At 48.4% G+C, this 20,163-nt stretch overlaps 1 protein-coding gene across 5 annotated transcripts; it reads left to right on the forward strand.

The window, feature by feature from the left end:
* Nucleotides 1-651: 651 nt before the first annotated feature.
* Nucleotides 652-19,861, forward strand: tle3a (TLE family member 3, transcriptional corepressor a; the record flags this gene model as incomplete). 5 transcript variants are annotated; one of them, XM_080539891.1, is made up of 19 exons in its annotated part: nucleotides 652-675; nucleotides 1,328-1,428; nucleotides 1,735-1,798; nucleotides 3,039-3,083; nucleotides 7,917-7,979; nucleotides 8,251-8,355; nucleotides 12,856-13,146; nucleotides 15,186-15,308; nucleotides 15,452-15,502; nucleotides 15,695-15,850; nucleotides 16,337-16,469; nucleotides 16,614-16,789; nucleotides 16,919-16,992; nucleotides 17,339-17,588; nucleotides 18,283-18,530; nucleotides 18,646-18,793; nucleotides 18,923-19,073; nucleotides 19,347-19,423; nucleotides 19,754-19,861. In XM_080539891.1, the coding sequence occupies 19 exons, from the start codon at nucleotides 652-654 to the stop codon at nucleotides 19,859-19,861; spliced, it is 2,388 nt and encodes a 795-aa protein (XP_080396017.1). The 5 variants fall into 5 exon arrangements, with proteins under 5 accessions (XP_080396017.1, XP_080396019.1, XP_080396020.1 ...); XM_080539893.1 differs by having other exon boundaries at nucleotides 12,856-13,086; XM_080539894.1 differs by having other exon boundaries at nucleotides 12,856-13,086; nucleotides 16,623-16,789.
* Nucleotides 19,862-20,163: the final 302 nt, after the last annotated feature.

A 20,163-nucleotide genomic window follows, 5' to 3' on the forward strand; every position in this document is an offset into this window, starting at 1 on the left:
CGTTTTTTTACCAAAACATCGGAGTTTAAAACGTTGAGGACGCACACAAAAGGTACGACGCAAAAGTATGTGACAGATAATGGCTATCAAGGCAAGAATTGTAATAACTTGATACTAGTCAACCTCGCTAAAGAGAGCTAGCTAACAGTTAGCTGAGGGTGGCTAGTAGCGTGGGGTTGTCGGGGCATAACCCGCCTGCTGAACATGGGTGGCGACTTCCCATTACCGCTGGTGGATGTCAGCCATCGTGGTCACGGTAGATAAGGTCACATTGGCTGATATATTGAATTTGCGAGCTCGCAATGAAGGCACAGTAAAACAACATCTCATGTAAACATTGGGGGGTTCAACTGAACTGGCACACACAGCATACTTTGATAGTTTTGCATTTAACTACGGCATACGGAGTTTATTAGACATCTGAATATTATTGTGTATTTTCTTATGTTTTTGACCTAAAGACCCAAAATCGCGTCATCAAGGAATTTGGAACAGAGGATTTTGACGAGGGCAGGAGGAGTTTTTCCCCCAGTCGCCCACTGGGCTTTGTGTCCGGCGGTGTGAGGAGACTGGCGTGCCAGCGACCAACTATCTGATCGGAGGACCGAGACACTCGTTTCTTCGACAAATAAACAAAGGATACATTTCAAGATGTATCCACAAGGCCGACATCCGGTAAGTTACGCCTCCTAAGTTTGTCTGATCACGTTATTATATTTTTCTAACAATAAATATATCGCCAGCAAGAGCACCATGTGTTAGTGCGCTTCAATCTCTCCAAGGCTCTCCAAAACACTCTTGATCCTAGCCATGAACTGATTGTCTATGAATTACTTCCATCGGTGACTATTGTTACATATATGATTGTATATTACCATGTATTAACATCACGTTTGGTATCATTCTTAGATGTTATGTTATTATGGTATGACGATTGTTTACATACTCGAACCATATGTTGTCCAGTGACACCTGCTTTGAATTCCGTCGCTTTGAAACATGTTTTTTTTAGACTGGCACAGGAGAGCTCATCCAAGCATCGCTGTGATGGTGTTTATGCTGAGCATGACCATGGTTGTGCGTCTAGAGCTGTACAGACCCCCCACCCCTCCCTGCTTTGTCAAAACGCTTCTGTTAGCTTACTGCAGTAGGGATGTTAGTCCAGACTACCCATGCACTATGAAATATTGGAGCCCCCTATAGAATCCAGAACACAAAGAACCAAGCTAGATGTGTAAAGACTGGTCAGAGCTCCGAATTGCTGTTAGGGAGAAATATTAAATAATGTTGTTATTGATGGGCTCATCATTCTATTATCTTATTTCAGGCACCACATCAGCCTGGACAACCTGGGTTCAAATTCACAGTAGCAGAGTCCTGCGACAGGATTAAAGACGAGTTTCAGTTCCTGCAAGCCCAATATCACAGGTGAATATTCCAAACTATATCATTGCATTAAGGGACTTTGTTTGAACGTGATTTAAAAGCTTTTATTTTCTGTGTTAAAAAGTCAATATTACTATGTAGTATTTTCATGCTTGTGAAATGTATATTAATTGCAGATGTGTCTGACATAGTTAGCCATCAATGTGTTTACATTCAGTGTTGACTTTTGCAGGAAAAACAAAGACTACAATTGTGACCAGTTGCACACTGTATTCAAGTGGTTAAGAGTGAGTGATTTATTGAAGGGTTAGAGACGCCTGAAAATTGACACCTTGTCTTCTATTTTAGTCTTAAGGTGGAGTATGACAAACTAGCCAATGAGAAGACCGAGATGCAGCGCCACTATGTCATGGTAAGATTATGTTACAATAGACAGCAATTATGTTCCTCAATTGTGAGGCTTGTAAGGGATCTACGTGGGGTGGAGTGACACAAGGTGTTGTGTGTACTTGTGTTGTTGATGGGGTGGGTTAGTCTCCGATACAGGCCTGAGGAAATGGTGGGTGGGTGGGGGGTGGTGGCTTGGTTTAGCTGCTGACAGACTGCAGTAGGCTCTGGGCTCTGTTATAGACCGCCCCTGATCTACCAGGGTCAACGACTGCAGTGTTGCCCTCTGTGTGCTGATCTGATTATTCTCCTAGGAGACACTGTGCTCAGACATATGCATGGCCATAAATTAGGTGTGGGTTGATGGAGGAGGGCCAGAGCGGTGTGTGGGAAAATGCACCACAGCAAACAAAATGGAGGATGTATACAGAATAGAATACATTTGTTTTTAAATCAGAATAATGTCGTTGTACAAGTAGGATGAAGTTTCACATGTATCCATTCGGACACTGTGCAATAGTTGAAATGAGACAGTATGTTTAGAAATTACGCAATCAGATGGTTCTTCTATGAACGTGTACTCTGTTATCCTAGGTAAACACACAAGGGATGACTTAAACCAATACACTGAGTCTTAAGTTAAACATTCTTTTCACAGGAAGAAACATGTCAGCCTGACAGGGAGGAGGTTAGGTAAACATGTAGGGAAGTATCCCACAGCCAGTACTGTCTGCTCAGTGTCAGGTTACAACAGGGCTGTGTTGCTCTGATCTGAGACAGAATGGCTCGCTTGTTTGAAAGTAATTTTCGAAGAAGCTAATGGACTGAATAATGCATTGACCTCATCAAGCATACCCTGACTGGAAAGCCATTTCTGCCCTGACCGCCGCTTGCGGTCTCCACGGATTACATTTCAGTCAGACAGGCTGACCTGGGCTGAAATATCATGAGCATTGAGCAACTGAGTTAAGCTGAGCAAACAGACATCTCTGTGATCTGAGGATTTAAGGTGTTGATCAATAACTCTAAATCTGACCCCCCCCCCCCCCTTCCTGTTGTCCACAGTAACACACTGCTATCATCAAAGGAAATGCACTGCCAGAATAGATTGTTTTGGTTGGATCCTTAAAGCGTCGATTTTGTGTGTCTCATGTCTGACATTCAGTGTTATGATATTATTTCAGCTACAATAGGCATCCTTTATTTATTGTGGTTGAAACCAAGTTGTGAATAAAACCTAATGCATTTCTCTTCTTTTATTACAGTACTATGAGATGTCCTATGGGCTGAACATAGAAATGCACAAACAGGTATGTACCACTTTGATTCTGTCTGACTGTGATGCATTCACCTCAGTGCTTCTTCAGGTTGGAGGCATTCTCACTCAGTGTCAGGGGACACTAAGGCTGAGGCCAGTGAGTGCAGGAGGAGACAAGAGTTTTGTCAACTGAACCGGGTATTGATGATAGGTGGTGTAAACAGAAGGGGGTCACTCCTCGTCAAGCCCAGAGGTGTGCATGCGTGCGTGCTTGCGTCTGTGGAGTTTGCCAGTGGCATAGAGGTGGAGTGGTCAGACTGCTTTGATAAGATTAAAGGCAGGACTTTGGCAAGTGAGGCCTTTAACTTGATGACTAAAGGCCAAGGAGAGGAGTGCTGATTATGTCAGCGACTTTAAGACGAGCATTAATTATAGGAGGGGGTAAAAGTCCTCTTCTCCTAGCATTTTATGTACTAGTTCCATGACTGAATATGCACTCCTCTGTAGACGTACATAGACACGTAGAGATACATTTGTATTGTCTTTAGTTTGAGTGATATGGAAGTTCTGTTAACCCTTCTCATATTATCTTGCCCCTATATCTGTGTAGTAAACTCAGTGGTTCTCAAACCTCTCCTCGGGGACCCCCAGCCGCTCCACATATTTGACCTGTTCCACCACCAGCACACCTGACTCAACTAATCAAGTACAAAGCAATTATGATTTGTACTTGATTAGTTGAGTCAGGTGTGCTGGTGGTGGAACAGGTCAAATATGTGGAGCGGCTTGGGGGTCCCCGAGGAGAGGTTTGAGAACCACTGGTCTATACCATCCGATTACCAAATGACTATGCAACAACACACCAACACAGTGTTGTTACAAGCGTAAGTACAGCATCACTTCACAGGTGTGACCAACATTCCAAAGGGGTAGTTAGAGAAAGAGCAAGGCTCCGTCTAGTGAGAGCGGTGTGCGCCAGGGCGGCTGTGTTGACCGTCCCTCCTCTCCAGCCCAGCCAGGTTAATGACAGCAGCAGGAGATGGTGTATGGTGATCCATCAGTGTCTGTGCTGGGTGTCACACAGCCAGATGTCTGTCAGGGCAGGGCTGGGGGGGGGGGGGGGCGTCCTCTGATAGCTTCTGTCAGGCACTTATCTCCATCCGGGAGGGGAGGGTGGGGGTGTCAGAGCAGAGAAGCAGGGGGCGGGGGGAGGTGTGGCGACGGCGGCGAGTGGATCTGGGGGGATGGGCGGCGTGCCGGCCCTATGTAAACAGGTTAATCGACTGATCCATTTTAGCTCCTGACTTTTATCAGGAACCTCAACAGAGCCGACGGAAGCGTCTGAATAATTCATTGGCGGGGCCCTAACCTGCTGAACGGCGTGTTTGTGAGCAAACAGTGTGGGCCCCAGCCCCCCCCCCCCCCACGCTGGGCAGACTCAGGAGCACGAGGAGGAGGAGATTTGGAGTGGTAAACAGCCAGGGTTGGGTTGGATTATTGGATGCACATAGGCATATTATTTTCCAGCCAGGAGATTTATTTTCTAGTGAGGAAATCCATTCCTCTTAACTTGGGCCTTTTTTTTCATGACTGCGCTGAGGCATAATGCGGATTCCGGAATGCAACACAAGCACAGCTCAGATTGGCTGATGCAGTAGCATTGTCTGATCCCCTTCGTCAGCCAATGTCAGTGTGTGGAAACATGAAGCTAATTGCTACAGTCTGATGTCAATAAGCAATTACAATGGCTGTGGCTTATTGCATGCGGCGCTCAGAGAGTGGCTCTGTTCGTTAGCACATCCAGCTTAAAGGTTTATTCCTGGGTTCTTCTTCACCCCTTGTTGTATTGGGAGGGGGAGGGCTCAAGGAGCTTGTTCAGAGATGAATGATTTATATATGGGTCTCAAGGAATTATTTGCTAAGGAGCTAACAGTCTCTGGTACATGGGGCCAAAGCAAACTTGGTCAGCCTGTGGAGTGAGCTGCACCGCCCTCGCACAAGAAAAGGGAGTGTGGTGATGACGAGTGGTTGGGAAATGCTGCCGCCCTTCACCACCCCCGTATCCTCAATCAGTCAGCTGGGAATGACTGCTGGAATATATTAGTGCAATCATTCAGTTGGAGAAGTTTTGCACAGTTAGCTTTAAAGGGACAGTATTCGTGTAATGATGTTGTGTGTGTTTAACTAAATGTCGAAACGGTCTTGGTTCTTGGCTTTGGCTTCATTTGGCGTGAAGAAGAAAGTGTTTTTTAAATATTTGAAGTTTGTAGTCATGCATTTACTTAATAGAACGATCTGTCTGAAGATCAAGAACAAGTTGAGGTTAAATTATTGTAATGATCCCTGCATCCATTTAGAGACAGGCCAATTGCCCTGCTCAGAGCAGATCGATGCAGGTAAATTTAGATGTCAATTAACAATTTGGCCTGGACTGTCTGCACATTAACAAAAGCTCTGAGGGCAGCCTGCTGCAACATCTCAATTTAGTGGATACAAATGCTAGCCTGTGGGTTAGATCACACACTCTACTGAAATATAATTCCCTTGTTACTATGGTGTGTGTGTGTGTGTGTGTGTGATATAGAGAGAGAGAGAGAGAAAAAAAAGAGCGAGAGAAACCGATCACCTCCTGACAAATTGGAGTCTCATTCTGACTGGGTCAAGTATTGTTTGTGGACGGATCACGTGGCCACAGCCACCGGTTGTTTTTCTGTGTGTATTTAATGCTCATCAGCGTCTCACTTCATTTTCCCCATCGCTGATAGCAACAGACAAATAGCTTTCCGCACGGCGTTGACAGGCCGGCTTGAGAGTGCTCTTAAAGCGGTGCTAGACGGGTCCGAGTACCTGTAATTGTGTAGCAGAGCGCAAAGCTGGCCTCTCGAGGGCTAGGGCTGTCATCTGCTTAAAGTGACAACGGCCTCGTTTCGCTGAAACCCGCTGGCGGAGTGGTCCTGCCGCCGTCCTCCCTGATCACCGTACCCCGTCTATGTCTAGGACGCCGGCGTCAACAGAAACTTTGGCCATCGACATTTGCGTGTGGTGCATCTATGACCGTAATGAAAACACTGTTGTTGTTAATACACGACGGGGGGGAGAGTTCAACTCCTGACCTCTCGCAGCCAGCTGTCACCATGACACTAAGCCCCTGAGGAATGTGCTCAATGCGTCCGAGGCCTTTTAACAAATCCTGTCAAATGTTCGACTGCTATTGACATGGCTTATCTTTAACAAACAAGGATTATACAGCGAAACCGCTTTTTTTTCCGACCATCACCAAAGGCCTTCCTCCTTGAGCTCTTACCAGATCAGAGCACTTACTGTATGGCATTAGTGCTAATACCTCGTAGTATCTAAGGCCATCCTTTTCATTCCTTTATACAGAAGTCAAAGAAACCTCTGCTATTCTGGCTATTCCCTGCAGCAGTCAGTAAACGGGTTGACGATCACAATCACATGCTTCATCAGTCCCAGATAACTGCCAGTATTTCCAGGAATTTGCTTGCTTAGTTCTTTGATATTAAGACACTGTTTTAGCTCTTTGTTTGCGTCCTGAATAGCCTAGCTCCAAGGAGTGTCTACTCTGTTGTAGTGGAGGTCGGCAGGGCTCACTCTGCCGGACGTTACACACCAATCTCCCCGGCTCAGCTCAGAGAGGTAATATCTCTGGCTGCCAAGAGCGCCTGGCATTTCTGCCATGTGTAATAAATAATCTGGCGGTCTGCAAAGTACATTGTGTATGCCTGCCGCTCAGATGAAAAATAGGAGAAAATCCCTATGATGTGTTTGTGTTCCGCAGTGGCCCTGGGTTGAACCGCTCCTCATAAATTCCATAAATGATGTAGCTTTGGCACTGTTAGTTTTCTGCTCACAGTAAAACCTCCAACCAGAGAAGCCTGTCGACTCGTCTCCCGTCCCTGGGAAGTCCAACTGTTTTTGGCCCCCCTCAGCACACACACACACACACACACACACACACACACACACACACACACACACACACACACACACACACACACACACCTCCTGCCACTACTCTCTTTATCCACTATCCATTTGCAGTGTTCATCTGATCGACAGCCTGAAAATTCAATTTAATGACCTGCCTCCAAGCACGTAATATGATTTTAAAGCCTGTTACGGTCAAGCGGAGGTACAATTTGCATAATGATCCCAGCAAGATAGAGCTGCCGCCGTTGCCATGGCAGTGAGGAGATGGGCAGAAGAATGGAGGTTGGGCCCCGACTTGGCGGGAGGGTGGAGGCAGACTGGAGGGGGGGGTTGCTGATGGGAAAGCTAAGGGCTTATAAACGGGCTCATCTTAGTCAGGTCAGGCTGACGACCACGCTCCCACATTTACAGGGCTGTGGTTGTGCCCTAATGTTATTGATTACAGATCAGAAGTGCTGACCAAAAGGCCATTATGGTCCATCTATCCCTACAGTTTGCACGATCATCAGTAATAAGTGTAATTACACAATCATGTGTCAGAGAGTAATTGTAAATACTGGTCAGTCTGGGTCGTTTCCTGGGCGTGGGCCTGGTCTAGTGGTTGGACTGAGATGAACTGCAGCAGACAGTAGAGCTAGTATGAGAGGAAGCAGGGCGGCGATGCTCTTAACACAGCAACACTCATATCCGTTTAGCTGGGAGTGCACTCTGAACACAGCTGTGCAACATCCCCCTGGGCCCTCCTAATGTTTTAAATATTTCAAATGTCAATATCATGCTGTTTAGAGGATGTTGAGTCAAGCAGTTCTGATTGCCGCAGTAATTGACTTAATCGTTGTAAACATTAAAGGGGGTTGCATGAAGTCACTCCGCCTGATACTTTTGCCGTCTACATTTCCTAACCTTTTTGTTGTTGTTGTTGTTTTTTTCCCAGACGGAGATTGCCAAACGGCTCAACGCAATTCTAGCTCAAATTATGCCTTTTCTGTCACAAGAGGTACGTTTTGGAATTGCCCACATTTCAACATCACCCTTTTAATGTCAGAAAGACCAGTTAATGGTTGTTATGGTGCTGTATTGTCTAAAGGTATTCAAAAGCTACATCTCTTTCACTCTTAAAGGTTAGATGGTTTAGAATAATTGTGTGCCACTTGTCCCCTCTTACAAGCGGTGGTGTAAGTGTGTAATTGACAGTTGAATGCGTGCAAGTGAGTGACAGATGAAAGTATGTCCTATTAAGTGTGTCCTCTGTGTTTCTCTCCCTGTAGCACCAACAGCAGGTTGCCCAGGCTGTTGAGCGTGCTAAACAGGTGACAATGACCGAGCTGAATGCCATCATCGGGGTACGTGGACTTCCCAATCTGCCTCTGACCGTGTGTATACCTCCTTTTTTATACCTTCATTTTGACCTTGGCGAGGGGCAAACCTGCACAAACTGGGACCTCTGACTGGGTCCTCTCCAAAGTTAGCCTTTATGCTAGCCCCACTGTTAGGCTGATCAGTAAACAGGCGGTAGTCAGCCCCTGCTAAAGTGCAGATTTGCCCCCAGTCGAGTTGTTTTGTCTGATTTCTAAAAATGCTATTCTTTAATGTAAATGTTATGTTGGATGATGCCGTGTATACTAGTGAGTGTGTGTGCAAGGTGAGAGCTTTAAGATGCCGTCTGGTGCTCCAGCCTCTACCTCTAGCCTCGATGCCGTCTGGTGCTCCAGCCTCTACCTCTAGCCCCGGTGGTGTCTTCTGGAGCTCCAGCCTCTACCTCTAGCCCCGGTGGTGTCTTCTGGTGCTCCAGCCTCTACCTCTAGCCCCGGTAGTGTCTTCTGGAGCTCCAGCCTCTACCTCTAGCCTCGATGGTGTCTTCTGGAGCTCCAGCCTCTACCTCTAGCCTCGATGCCGTCTGGTGCTCCAGCCTCTACCTCTAGCCTCGATGGTGTCTTCTGGAGCTCCAGTCTCTACCTCTAGCCTCGATGCCGTCTGGTGCTCCAGCCTCTACCTCTAGCCTCGATGCCGTCTGGAGCTCCAGCCTCTACCTCTAGCCTCGGTGGTGTCTTCTGGAGCTCCAGCCTCTACCTCTAGCCTCGATGCCGTCTGGTGCTCCAGCCTCTACCTCTAGCCTCGGTGGTGTCTTCGCTGCCTTGTTGTGTGTTTATAAATGTGAGCCGGGGAGCTCTTGAGATTCCCCCTGCAGTATGTGTTGCTTTAATTGGCTAAGGTTTTAACGAGGAGGCTCATCCCTCACTGCTGACCTGGATAGCTGTGGGAATTAAAGGCTGGAGGGGGGGGGGGGGGGGGTGAACGCAGTCAGTACTGCTAGTGCTGCTACTGCTGCTGCAGCCAGCCACGGGAGGCCTGAGACAGCACACACAGCAGGCAGGCTGCCAGGCAACCAGCCATCTCTGACCGCTCCAGCCTGCAACACTACGCAGTATGGTCTTCATCAGACCTCACCCACCATCTGCTTGTTATTGATCAGCCTGGCCGGCCTGGCCTGTCCTCCTACCGTAGAAATGATAGATTCACCACCAACAACAAGTCTCATACCATCACTGATCTTATTACAGGAGTTCACTCCTCTCTGAGATAGCTGACTCCCTCCCTCCTTCCCTTCCAGGCTCGTTAACATGCACAGTAGGCAGGACTGAGTGTCTGGAGGCAGATATTGGAATTCAATGTATGCCCCCTCTGTGACCTTTCATTCCAGGGTAATTGCTCCCAGGAATTCCTCTGAGTAGGAGTCTTGAGGTGATGGAGTGCTTCTTGTTTTTTTAATCTTATGGAGCAGATTATTATACCTTTGCCGCCAGATATTATTGTTTAGAAAAAACACAAATTGGTGTTTTCAGTGCATGCTCCTGTGGTTATTGTTTTTGTGAGAAAGAACTCAAAAACTCACTTGTAGTTTATTAGAGGTAAAGAGAAATGATACCTACGTAGCTAAAATCAGTCTGACTTTTTATCTTTATCTGGTCACCATCTAGTTTCCCCTCGAGGACTGGAGTGAATGCCTAAGGTCACGAGGTCGCTGTAACGTTTGAATGATTTACGTATAGGGGCCAACGGTCCAAGTTTGGCAGTTTCCAGCATTATCAAACATTTAGCACTCATTCAATATCAGTGTCATTTGGGTTGCACATGTTGACAAGGGGAAATGTAGCGATGTTTATGAATACATGGGCATTAGTAATTCATTGAGGAGCGGCTCTGTAGACATGCCAACAGGCCTCATGCATATTGTAAAGCAAGGTGGGGTGAGAGAGAGCGCGCCAACGTGCTGGAGCCAGCGGCATGTCTTATTGATGGGGCCGAGGGCCAGTAATAGGATGCATCTAGGACAGCTGCTGTTGGTGAGATGCTGCTGTGGTTCCGCTTTGATTAGAGAGGGAGGTCTCTCAAGATGGTCGCCAACAACAACAACAACAACAAAAAGCAGATCAGCAAGCTCGACTCTGGGGTTTGAAGACGGCCCTGTGATTGTCGAAATATCAGTGAATATCAGAAACGACCTAACGCCACCATTTTTACTGGCCCATCGGAGGCGTCTCATGCATGGTTGCATTTATTACCTAACAGTGGATATATCTGTAAATATATATAGTCTTAAGTTTTTCATTTAAAAGACCTGTCTGTTCTGACCAGAGTCCTCCTGCTGTGATGATCACACTGGTCCACTTTCCTCATTGGTGTCAGTCATATGTGGTCTGCTGCTCTGTAGGGTTCTGATCCACTCTCTCTCCCCCCCCTCCCTCCCTCCCTCCCTCCCTCCCTCCCTCCCTCCCCCCCCCCTCCCTCCCTCCCTCCCTCCCTCTCCCCCCCCCCCCCCCCCCCTCCCTCCCTCCCTCCCTCCCTCCCCAGCAGCAGCAGCAGGCTGTCTACCCAGTCCTCATGGTCAGTGTCACACTGTAATGGCCCCTTGTGCCACCGTGGAGCTAATGGAGTCTGTGTGTGCCTCAGATAAGAGCTTGAAGGGCTTGTGCATGCTGCATGATGTCCATACTAAATCACTAGAGGAGAGCCAAATTGATAGATTTGCCCAATTTTGTCATTCAAAGTTTAAAAAAAAATCCTTCTTTTGTAATGAGCTTCTATTCACACTCAGAAAAAAATTAAATAAAATGCTGAGCACAAAGAGTAGGTCTATATCTTGGAATATTAAATTAGCGCGAATAGGCTTCCTTTCTTTATTTATTATTGTCTTCATTTGTGGCCTTACTAATGAGGGCTCTGGCTGATCAGCCATGCATATTACTCATCAGTGCCTCATTAAACACTATGAGCAGGGATGGGTCTCCCCTGCCAATGAACTGGCTGCTTAATTTCCCTGATGGACATAATATCATTGTGCGCGCACACACACACACACGCACACACACACACACACACACACACACACACAAAATCTTGTAGGCACATTTTATAATTGGATTGGCAGCCCTATGGAGTGGAGTGGAGCCGAGGTTGCAGGTTCAGATCCCTGGTGACATGGTACTCTATACCCATTCTACTCCAATCTACTCCATGATGTCTACTGTGCAGGTCATGTGGAAAGGCTCCAAGTAATTTAAGTTCCCCTATAGAAAGGCTGGCACTGGACATATTGGTAGTAATTGTGCCCTCTCTCATTGGGCTGGCCTTCTGAGATTTCCAGTCTCAGGATGAAGGTGTGAATATAGATATTCGCTGGGAGTTAACAGGATTGTTAGAATTCTCCTGGAGTGTACACCACTGTGGCTCGATCCTAACAGTTTCCCACCCGTTAAAAATGCCGTAATATTAACAAAAATTACCATAAATGGTCAGTGATTGAACTCAGCCAGAGAGAGAAAGCACATGCCATAATAGCAGTTGAATTATTCAGCGGGTTTGTAGGCAGTAATAAATTGCGGATGTCTTTATTGGTGTGGCTCCGCTAAGCATTATTTAACCTTGCTTTAAACCGCTTACTTCCATACTGAGTGCCTTTTAACTCCCATCCATTTCCCTGTGCCTTTCAAATATTGATGTGATTATTGGAGGGCTGACTGAGTGCCAGCCTGGGACCCCTGGTCTTGGCCCTTGGAGCAGCCAGCCAGACGCACACACCAACACACACACATACACACACACACACACACACACACACACACCAACACACACACAAACCCAAGCGCTCACCTCTGACTCTACTGGCTCTCACTGCTTCCTTGGTTTCCCAAAGTTTAGGTTTGCAGATGACTCATGAGCTGTGAATCCACCAAAGTGAATGTGAAGGGAGTAAAAATAGCCACGCTGCTTGTTTGAAGTGTTTAAAGAGCAGGTGGTTGTTTAGCCCACAGGCTGACAGATTCATACGCTGGCATCTGGACCCCCCATTTCTCCCCTAAGAGGATTGGCCAATTCACCGATGGCTTAGGAATGTTCTTGTAAAATGTACCAGTTTTTTGATAGCTCCGAGATTCCTCTGGATTTAGGTGCGGTAGCGGGCATGGCTAGATGGGAGTTTGATTTCCGTTTTTTTTCCTTAATAGAGTTTCTATTGTGTAGCGTTTTTAATCCAAGCTTTCACTCACTCTGCTGTGTCATAAATAAAAAGACGTTGGCCCCTGGCATTTTGGTGAGCCCTGTGTCTCATCCTGTCTTGAGACGTGTTGAGCAGTTGACGGTTCGTCATAACTTCTATTCTCCTCACAGCACATCTGAGGTTTATGCCACGCTCGGCTGGTATGGAAATACCACTGCTCTCTGACCCTGACAGTAATAGATGTGTGAATGTGCAAATATCTGCTCGCCCTGCGCAGTGTAAATGGGGGGGTTTAACTGATCAGGGTGTGTTTAGTGTGCGGCGTCTCTCTTCTCTCTCCCTCCGACCCACTCGCCGCTTGTGTGTGTCCCCGCAGCAGCAGCAGCTCCAGGCCCAGCACCTCTCCCACGCGGCTCACGGGCCGCCCATCCAGCTGCCCCCCCACCCCTCGGGCCTGCAGCCCCCCGGTATCCCCCCCGTGACGGGCGCCGGCTCCGGCCTGTTGGCCCTGGGCGCCCTGGGCAGCCAGGCTCACCTCCCTGTGAAGGACGAGAAGAACCACCACGACCTGGAGCACCGAGGTGAGGAGACCAAAGAACCTGCCGGAGTCTGGAGGTGGTTCAGCTGCTTGAACCTGTTCCTCTGGAGGGATAGAGATACAGCTGGCGTAGCTAGATTTAAGGTTTAACCACAATCTGAGGAATAGTAGACATCATAAGCGCACATGGAAAAAATGTAAAGTGCTCGAAACAAAGGTGTGAGACGCCAGGGGGTTGGGGTTGCAGAATAGCTCCTATTTGACAAACTTAGTAAGCCTATGTTGAAAAGTAAATCCTAGGGCCCCTTAGGCGAAAGGCACCGCCGGTACGCTTGCATTGTCATTGGGTAATGAGCTGGTACATTCTCAGCCCATGACTGGACAAGCCATTCGACGGCTCCAATCACAAGCTGATAAGAGGGAGCCCTGTGCCCTGCAGTCAAATCTCTCACTTGGCTATGAAGCATCTGTTATGATTATGCTTAACTTACTTGTGTTTTTGTTTTGCACGACTCTTGCCAATCATCGCCTCACCTGCCACGGCTGTTTCCTGTGTCAAGAGAGCACGGTGAGTCTTTTCCGCCCCGTATTGTCTGTGCTGCATATTAGGTGTTTCCTTGTTTTTGTTTCACCATCAAGGACATTTCTATTCATGGTAATAGTGGAAATGTCAAGTGAGAATTCTTGTTCGAAAACATGCCAAAGCTGTATTCATGCAGTGGCTTAATCTGCTTTCAATAAAATTATTAATGGGAAATGAGGTTTGTAATATAAGCCTCGTGCATTTAATCCAGAAGGGAAATGACTCGTGTCACGCAAGAGAGATTAGCAGCTCTGTAATTTCATCACAATTAAAGAAAGGCCTGGACTTCCCTTCTTAAAGGATTTATTTGATCCCTTCCACTGTCTCCCTTGTTTATCAGTCCCACTCTCTCTCTACCTCTCTGCCTTTTGATAAATATTCATGAGCACAAATGCAGAATTGGTGTCTGTGTGTGTGTGTGTGTCTGTCTGTGTGTGTGTTTTCTCCTCTCCCCTGCGTGCTCCCAGACCTGCTAAAGCATTTATTTGAATGGCTGAGATCTCTGATGGCTCGTGATGGGCCTGTGAGATTGTGTTTCTGTCGGATGGGTCGGCTGAATGGGTGCAGTCATGTCTGAAGAAATGGAACTCCTGGGGCGATTAGCAGGCCCTGTTTTGTGGCTGCGCTCTTGTCCCAGGTCATCTGATAGCAGAGTGGTGACTTTGGTTAATGAGTCACGCTAAGCATCTCTTTAAAGGTCAGCCATTATGCAGACAGTGGCCCTCTGCCCAGACCGCCTGTCCCATCGCCCTTTGTTCACTCCCCTGGCTGCCGTTGACTTTGTCCCCTGTTTTTTTTTTTGCTTCGGATCTCCAAGAAAAGGGGACAGAGGCGGCCAGTAAGGCTTGGGTGTTTACAGGCAAATAGCAGCCTCCTCCGAAGGCCTGCTAGACACCTGCCTAGTTACTCCTAGTTTTATTGGCTTTAATTTTTTTATTTATATATGTATAATTTTTTAGAGTGAGCCATCCTCCTCCCCATCCCCCCCATCCCCAGCCTGTGTGGGCAAGAGAGAAGAAGCACTAGTCAGTCCCACGCTGCCCTGCACACTGGCAGGATATAGATCCTCTTTCTTTATCTCTGCTCAAAGCCTGCCGTTAAAAGCCGAGTGGAGCTGACACGGTGCCCAAGCGCGCCGCAGCAATCAATGCCCACGCATGCCCCCCCCCCCCTCCCGACACACACACTCTCTCTCTTCCTCGCCCTCTCACACGCTCAGCCTGGCTGACTCCAGAGAAAGGGCCTCTGTTCAGCACCAACACACTGCCCATGTCCCCTCTGAGGCAGTCTGTTGTCCAGTGTTGAGTCGGGAGGAGGGGGGGAGAGCTCTGAAAACAAGCCCTCCCTTTTAGTCCAGATAATGGTGGGGGGGGGGCCTTGGGCTGGTGTCAGGGTACTGTCTGGAGCTGTCCTACACATGGCCTCTAAGCATCCGAGGCATCTATGGTGGGCCGTTTGTACTGTTTTCTGGAGTTGAATGTGGAGAAAATAATGCACACGGTGACTCAAAAACGATGGTGTTATGCAATCCGCAGCGCAAATGGCAATAAATCTAAGTATGCCTTTTTGTTACTGTCGTTCCCAGAATAACTCCATATCGCCGTCAGACAGCCTGCGTACAGCCAGCGAGAAACACAGAGGTTCCTCTGACTACAGCATGGACTCCAAGAAACGCAAAGTGGAGGAGAAGGACAGCCTGAGTAGATATGTAAGTCACTTCACTGCACTCCTACTGACAGGTCCGCTGTGGCCAAGTGCAGTAATCGTTTATTATTGATGGGGACCAGTCATCTTGACACATTCTCGTCCTCTCTAACTCTCCCCTATACCTCACTCTCTCTCCACCTGCAGGACAGTGACGGTGATAAAAGTGATGACCTGGTCGTAGATGTGTCCAATGAGGTGAGGGCAGCATGCAGCTTGTGATGTTTTTTAATTTTTTTAAATGTATTATTGTCTAGAATTACAACGGCCTCAAAATGTGTCAAATCTGAGATGAATCATGTTGAAGGACTTTAGGGTTGGGGTTAGGGCTTGGTTAGACTCTGGGATAGCTTGGTGCTGAATCTGATGGGTTGATTGTTTCTTCCTCAGGACCCAGCCACTCCTCGGGCAAGCCCCACCCATTCGCCCCCAGAGAACGGCATTGACAAACCCCGCCCTCCAAAGAAGGACACGCCCAACAGCCCGGCCTCCGTGGCGTCATCAGGCAGCACCCCATCCTCCAAGACCAAGGAGCACAACAACCATGTAAGACCCAGGGGGGAGAGAGAGAGAGAGTTGGGAAAGAACTGGCTACTCAACACTGAAGTCTCTTCAGTAGCTTAGGAAATAAATGTGGTGCCTCCCTCCTAGCCTGGGCCTTTTAAGTACTTGACTACATGTCAGGGATAATGCTGTCCTGCTGCAGGAGCAGGCAGGTTCTCTCTGTTAATAGCTTAATGTATTTAACTATTCCATGATTCATTTTTTTTGCCCTGGAAAAAGATTAAAGCCAAAGTAGGGAGGGATCTATATATATATATATATATATATATATATAAAAGGGCCATATTAAAAGGGCTCCATTGTAGCTGTAATAGGTTTTGAAATAAATAGCAGTTTATAGCTCTGTAGGACTATGGGGGTTGTCAGAATTAGATTGGATTAAGTTCAGTTTGCACTCAAATTGTCAGTCTGGATAGTGCCACCGCTCTGAGATTATGAATCTGTTCTCTCTCTCCTTCTCCGGTACAGAATGACAAATCCTCCACGCCTGGCCTCAAGTCCAACACCCCCACACCCCGCAACGACGCCCCCACCCCTGGCACCAGCACCACCCCTGGGCTGAGGCCCATACTGGGCAAACCCCCAGGCATGGAGGCTCTGGGTGAGCACTTTCACACCAGCCCCTCTCTGGAAACCAAGAGCTTTGCTGGCACTCGTAATTCCTCCACTATGTTCCAGGTTGCATTCATTATTCATCTCCTTTCTCTCTCTCTCTCTCTCACTCTCTCCCTCTTTCTCTCTGAAGCGGCCCCAGCTCTGCGGACTCCCCTGTCAATTGCGGGCTCTTACCCAACCCCTTTCGCCATGATGGGGCACCACGAGATGAACGGTGGTCTGACCAGCCCTGGCGTGTACGCCGGCCTTCACATCTCTCCTCAGATGAGCGTGGCGGCCGCCGCCGCCTACGGACGCTCACCCATGGTGAGACCGCACTGTCACACTTCATTGGAGACCGGCGTTGGAGACTGGCGTGTGTAATCCATAGTTATTACACAGCGTCTGGTTTGTAACTCGACTCTGTAGCGTTTGACAACCATTGTTCTCTTCCAGGGGTTTGATCCACACTCGCACATGAGGCCTCCAGGCCTGCCTGCCAGCCTCACGTCCATGTCCGGGGGCAAACCGTAAGTCTCTCGCCCACTCTGTCCACTGGCACGCTCTGTGTATTTGATTTGATTTCCACCCCCCCCCCCCTCAATGTCTTGTTCTATTTCTTGTTTTAATTGTATTTTTCCCCAATCTCTTTTCTTTTTTCTTTTTTTTTCTACTTTTAATTGAATATTAATTCAATAACGTTAAATTGCCGCTAAAATGATGAACATTACAACACGTGGCCTACATCAAAACTCCTGTCCATTCGTTCACCCCAGGAGAGTCTTCTGGCTGCCCTAACCTTTCTAGATCTGTTCATGGATATAACAGTGGTGATCACAGGCAGTAAAGCAGGCCCCTCCTTGTCCTTGGTTGCAGAGCGTATTCCTTCCACGTGAGCGCAGACGGACAGATGCAGCCGGTGCCCTTTCCTCCGGACGCGCTGATCGGCCCGGGCATCCCGCGCCACGCCCGCCAGATCAACACGCTGAGCCACGGGGAGGTGGTGTGCGCCGTCACCATCAGCAACCCCACGCGCCACGTCTACACTGGGGGCAAGGGCTGCGTCAAGATCTGGGACATCAGCCAGCCGGGCAGCAAGAGCCCCGTGTCCCAACTAGACTGTCTGGTGAGAACAGACAGACAGACAGACAGACAGACAGACAGACAGACAGACAAACAGACACTACTACTATTACTCAGGGCTCCCACGGGTCCTTGAAATCCTTGAAAGTTTGTGAATTTGAGAAAGAAATATCAAGGTGCTTGAATTCCCCCCCCCCCCCTCTCTCTCTCTCTAAAAATGTTCTTTAGAAAGTAGTCAGTAGCTTGTCAACTAGTAAATAAGTCTCTGTGTTGCTTAACTTTACACATATTTCACAATATATTGTTTTGCTGTGCTGTGGTAGAGAAGGCAAGAGACCATCTAGTGTTCACACATTCAAGCCTCTCTTTTTAATTGTTGTCTGTGAGCGGATAGTTCCTATTATATAAATTCTCATCTGGGTCTGTCTCAAAGTATGCCGTGTTGGGTCCTTGAATATGAGGGAATTGAACCCTGAGTCTTGAAAGTCCTTGAAAGGTGCTTGAATTTGATGTTTCAGAAGGTGTGGGAACCCTGATTACTGCTCAGTCACATTTTCCATACAGTTAACATTACTTTAGACAAATGTAGTTATTGTGCTCATGTAAACGGGATTCGTTTACTGTGATGGAAGAGTTCCCATTCCCCCACTAGCTCTAGGTAGTGACTGACCCCAGGAGCCCGTGGCTTGTCCAGAGCCTGTATTGATCCCCCCCCTTCCTGTCCCTCGGTGTAACAGAACAGGGATAACTACATCCGCTCCTGTAAGCTGCTGCCTGACGGCCGCACATTGATCGTGGGAGGCGAGGCCAGCACGCTGACCATCTGGGACCTGGCCTCGCAGACGCCGCGCATCAAGGCCGAGCTCACCTCCTCCGCCCCGGCCTGCTACGCCCTGGCCATCAGCCCCGACGCCAAGGTCTGCTTCTCCTGCTGCAGCGACGGAAACATCGCCGTGTGGGACCTCCACAACCAGACCCTAGTCAGGTAAGAAGGCCAGCTACCGCCGTCACGACCGTGATGTGTTCTTCACAGCTAGAGTAGTGGATGTAGGGGGGGACCGTGGTGGTGACACTCTTGTTTTTCCCTGTGGTGTTTCTAGGCAGTTCCAGGGCCACACGGACGGCGCCAGCTGCATAGACATCTCTCACGACGGCACCAAGCTGTGGACGGGCGGCCTGGACAACACGGTCCGCTCCTGGGACCTGAGGGAGGGACGGCAGCTACAGCAGCACGACTTCACCTCCCAGGTACAGCCAAGACACACACACACACACACACACACACACACACACACACACACACACAAAGCATGATTGCAGCATAAGTGCCACTTCAACTTGTCGGCCTCAATGCTACCTCCTCTGTCCCCTGTGCAGATCTTCTCCCTGGGCTACTGTCCGACAGGCGAGTGGCTGGCTGTGGGCATGGAGAGCAGCAACGTGGAGGTCCTCCACCACACCAAGCCAGACAAGTACCAGCTCCACCTGCACGAGAGCTGCGTCCTCTCCCTCAAGTTCGCCTACTGCGGTAAGGACACACACACGCGTGCTAGTTGAGGGAAGGGCACATTGAATGTTTGGAGGAGATCACAGACTATTAAGCGTACCACATCCTGTCAGAGTTGGTGGATGTATCTACTAGTACAGTGTCCTTTTCACCGTCTCCAGTGCTATTCATTGCGGTTCATTGTATCATCAAGGTTATGAATACTGTAGGCCTGTTGTGCAGTTCTCATTTCCATTTCATTCTTGTCGTTTTCTTCTATGGCCTGATTTCACTCACTCTGTTGACTATCTCCAGGTAAATGGTTTGTGAGCACTGGGAAGGACAATCTGTTGAATGCTTGGAGGACTCCTTACGGCGCCAGCATATTCCAGGTATGTAGATCAATACGGCCTATCTCCCCTGTCTGCAGACAGAATCCAACGTGTGCACAGTCTGCTTCAGAGGGAAGGACACAGCGACCGCTGTCTGACACAGTGGCTCTATCAGTGAAAACTGAACCATAGATATTGACCAGACAAAGAACTGTATTTGAGGGGTGTAGTTGGGCCAAGATTGCGTGTCATTACAAACTAATATAGCCTTGTAGTCAGTCAGCTGTCCTCTGCCACTTAACCTCAAATGTATTTAGACATGGTGTACTGCAGGCTTGAGGGACTGTGAAATGCTGTAAAATCTAAAACAGTAAATGTCTCCATTTACAGTCCAAGGAATCCTCGTCTGTCCTGAGCTGTGACATCTCGGCGGACGACAAGTACATCGTTACAGGCTCTGGTGACAAGAAGGCCACCGTCTATGAAGTCATCTACTAGACTGCAGTGGATTGGAGCACCCCATGCTCAGGAACAGTGGACTCCTCTTCCTCCTCCTCCTCCATCTGCCCTTCCTCACACAGACAGCCTGGATGTTGCCTGCAGCCCCTGGGTAGATGGGTAGGAGGCCTGGACCGGGCCAGGCCGGGCTGGACTAGACTAGACTGGACTGGACTCAGCAGTTCCCGCCACACTGGATGGCTCAGCCCTCTCTCACTCATACGACTAACTCTTGTACACTGAGCGCAGCTCCGAAGGCACTAGAGAAGAAAAATATTGTCTTTTTTTCTGATTGTTGGAAT

The sequence above is a fragment of the Nansenia antarctica genome (assembly GCF_963989245.1).
Source record: "Nansenia antarctica genome assembly, chromosome: 9".
Lineage (NCBI taxonomy): Eukaryota > Metazoa > Chordata > Actinopteri > Argentiniformes > Microstomatidae > Nansenia > Nansenia antarctica.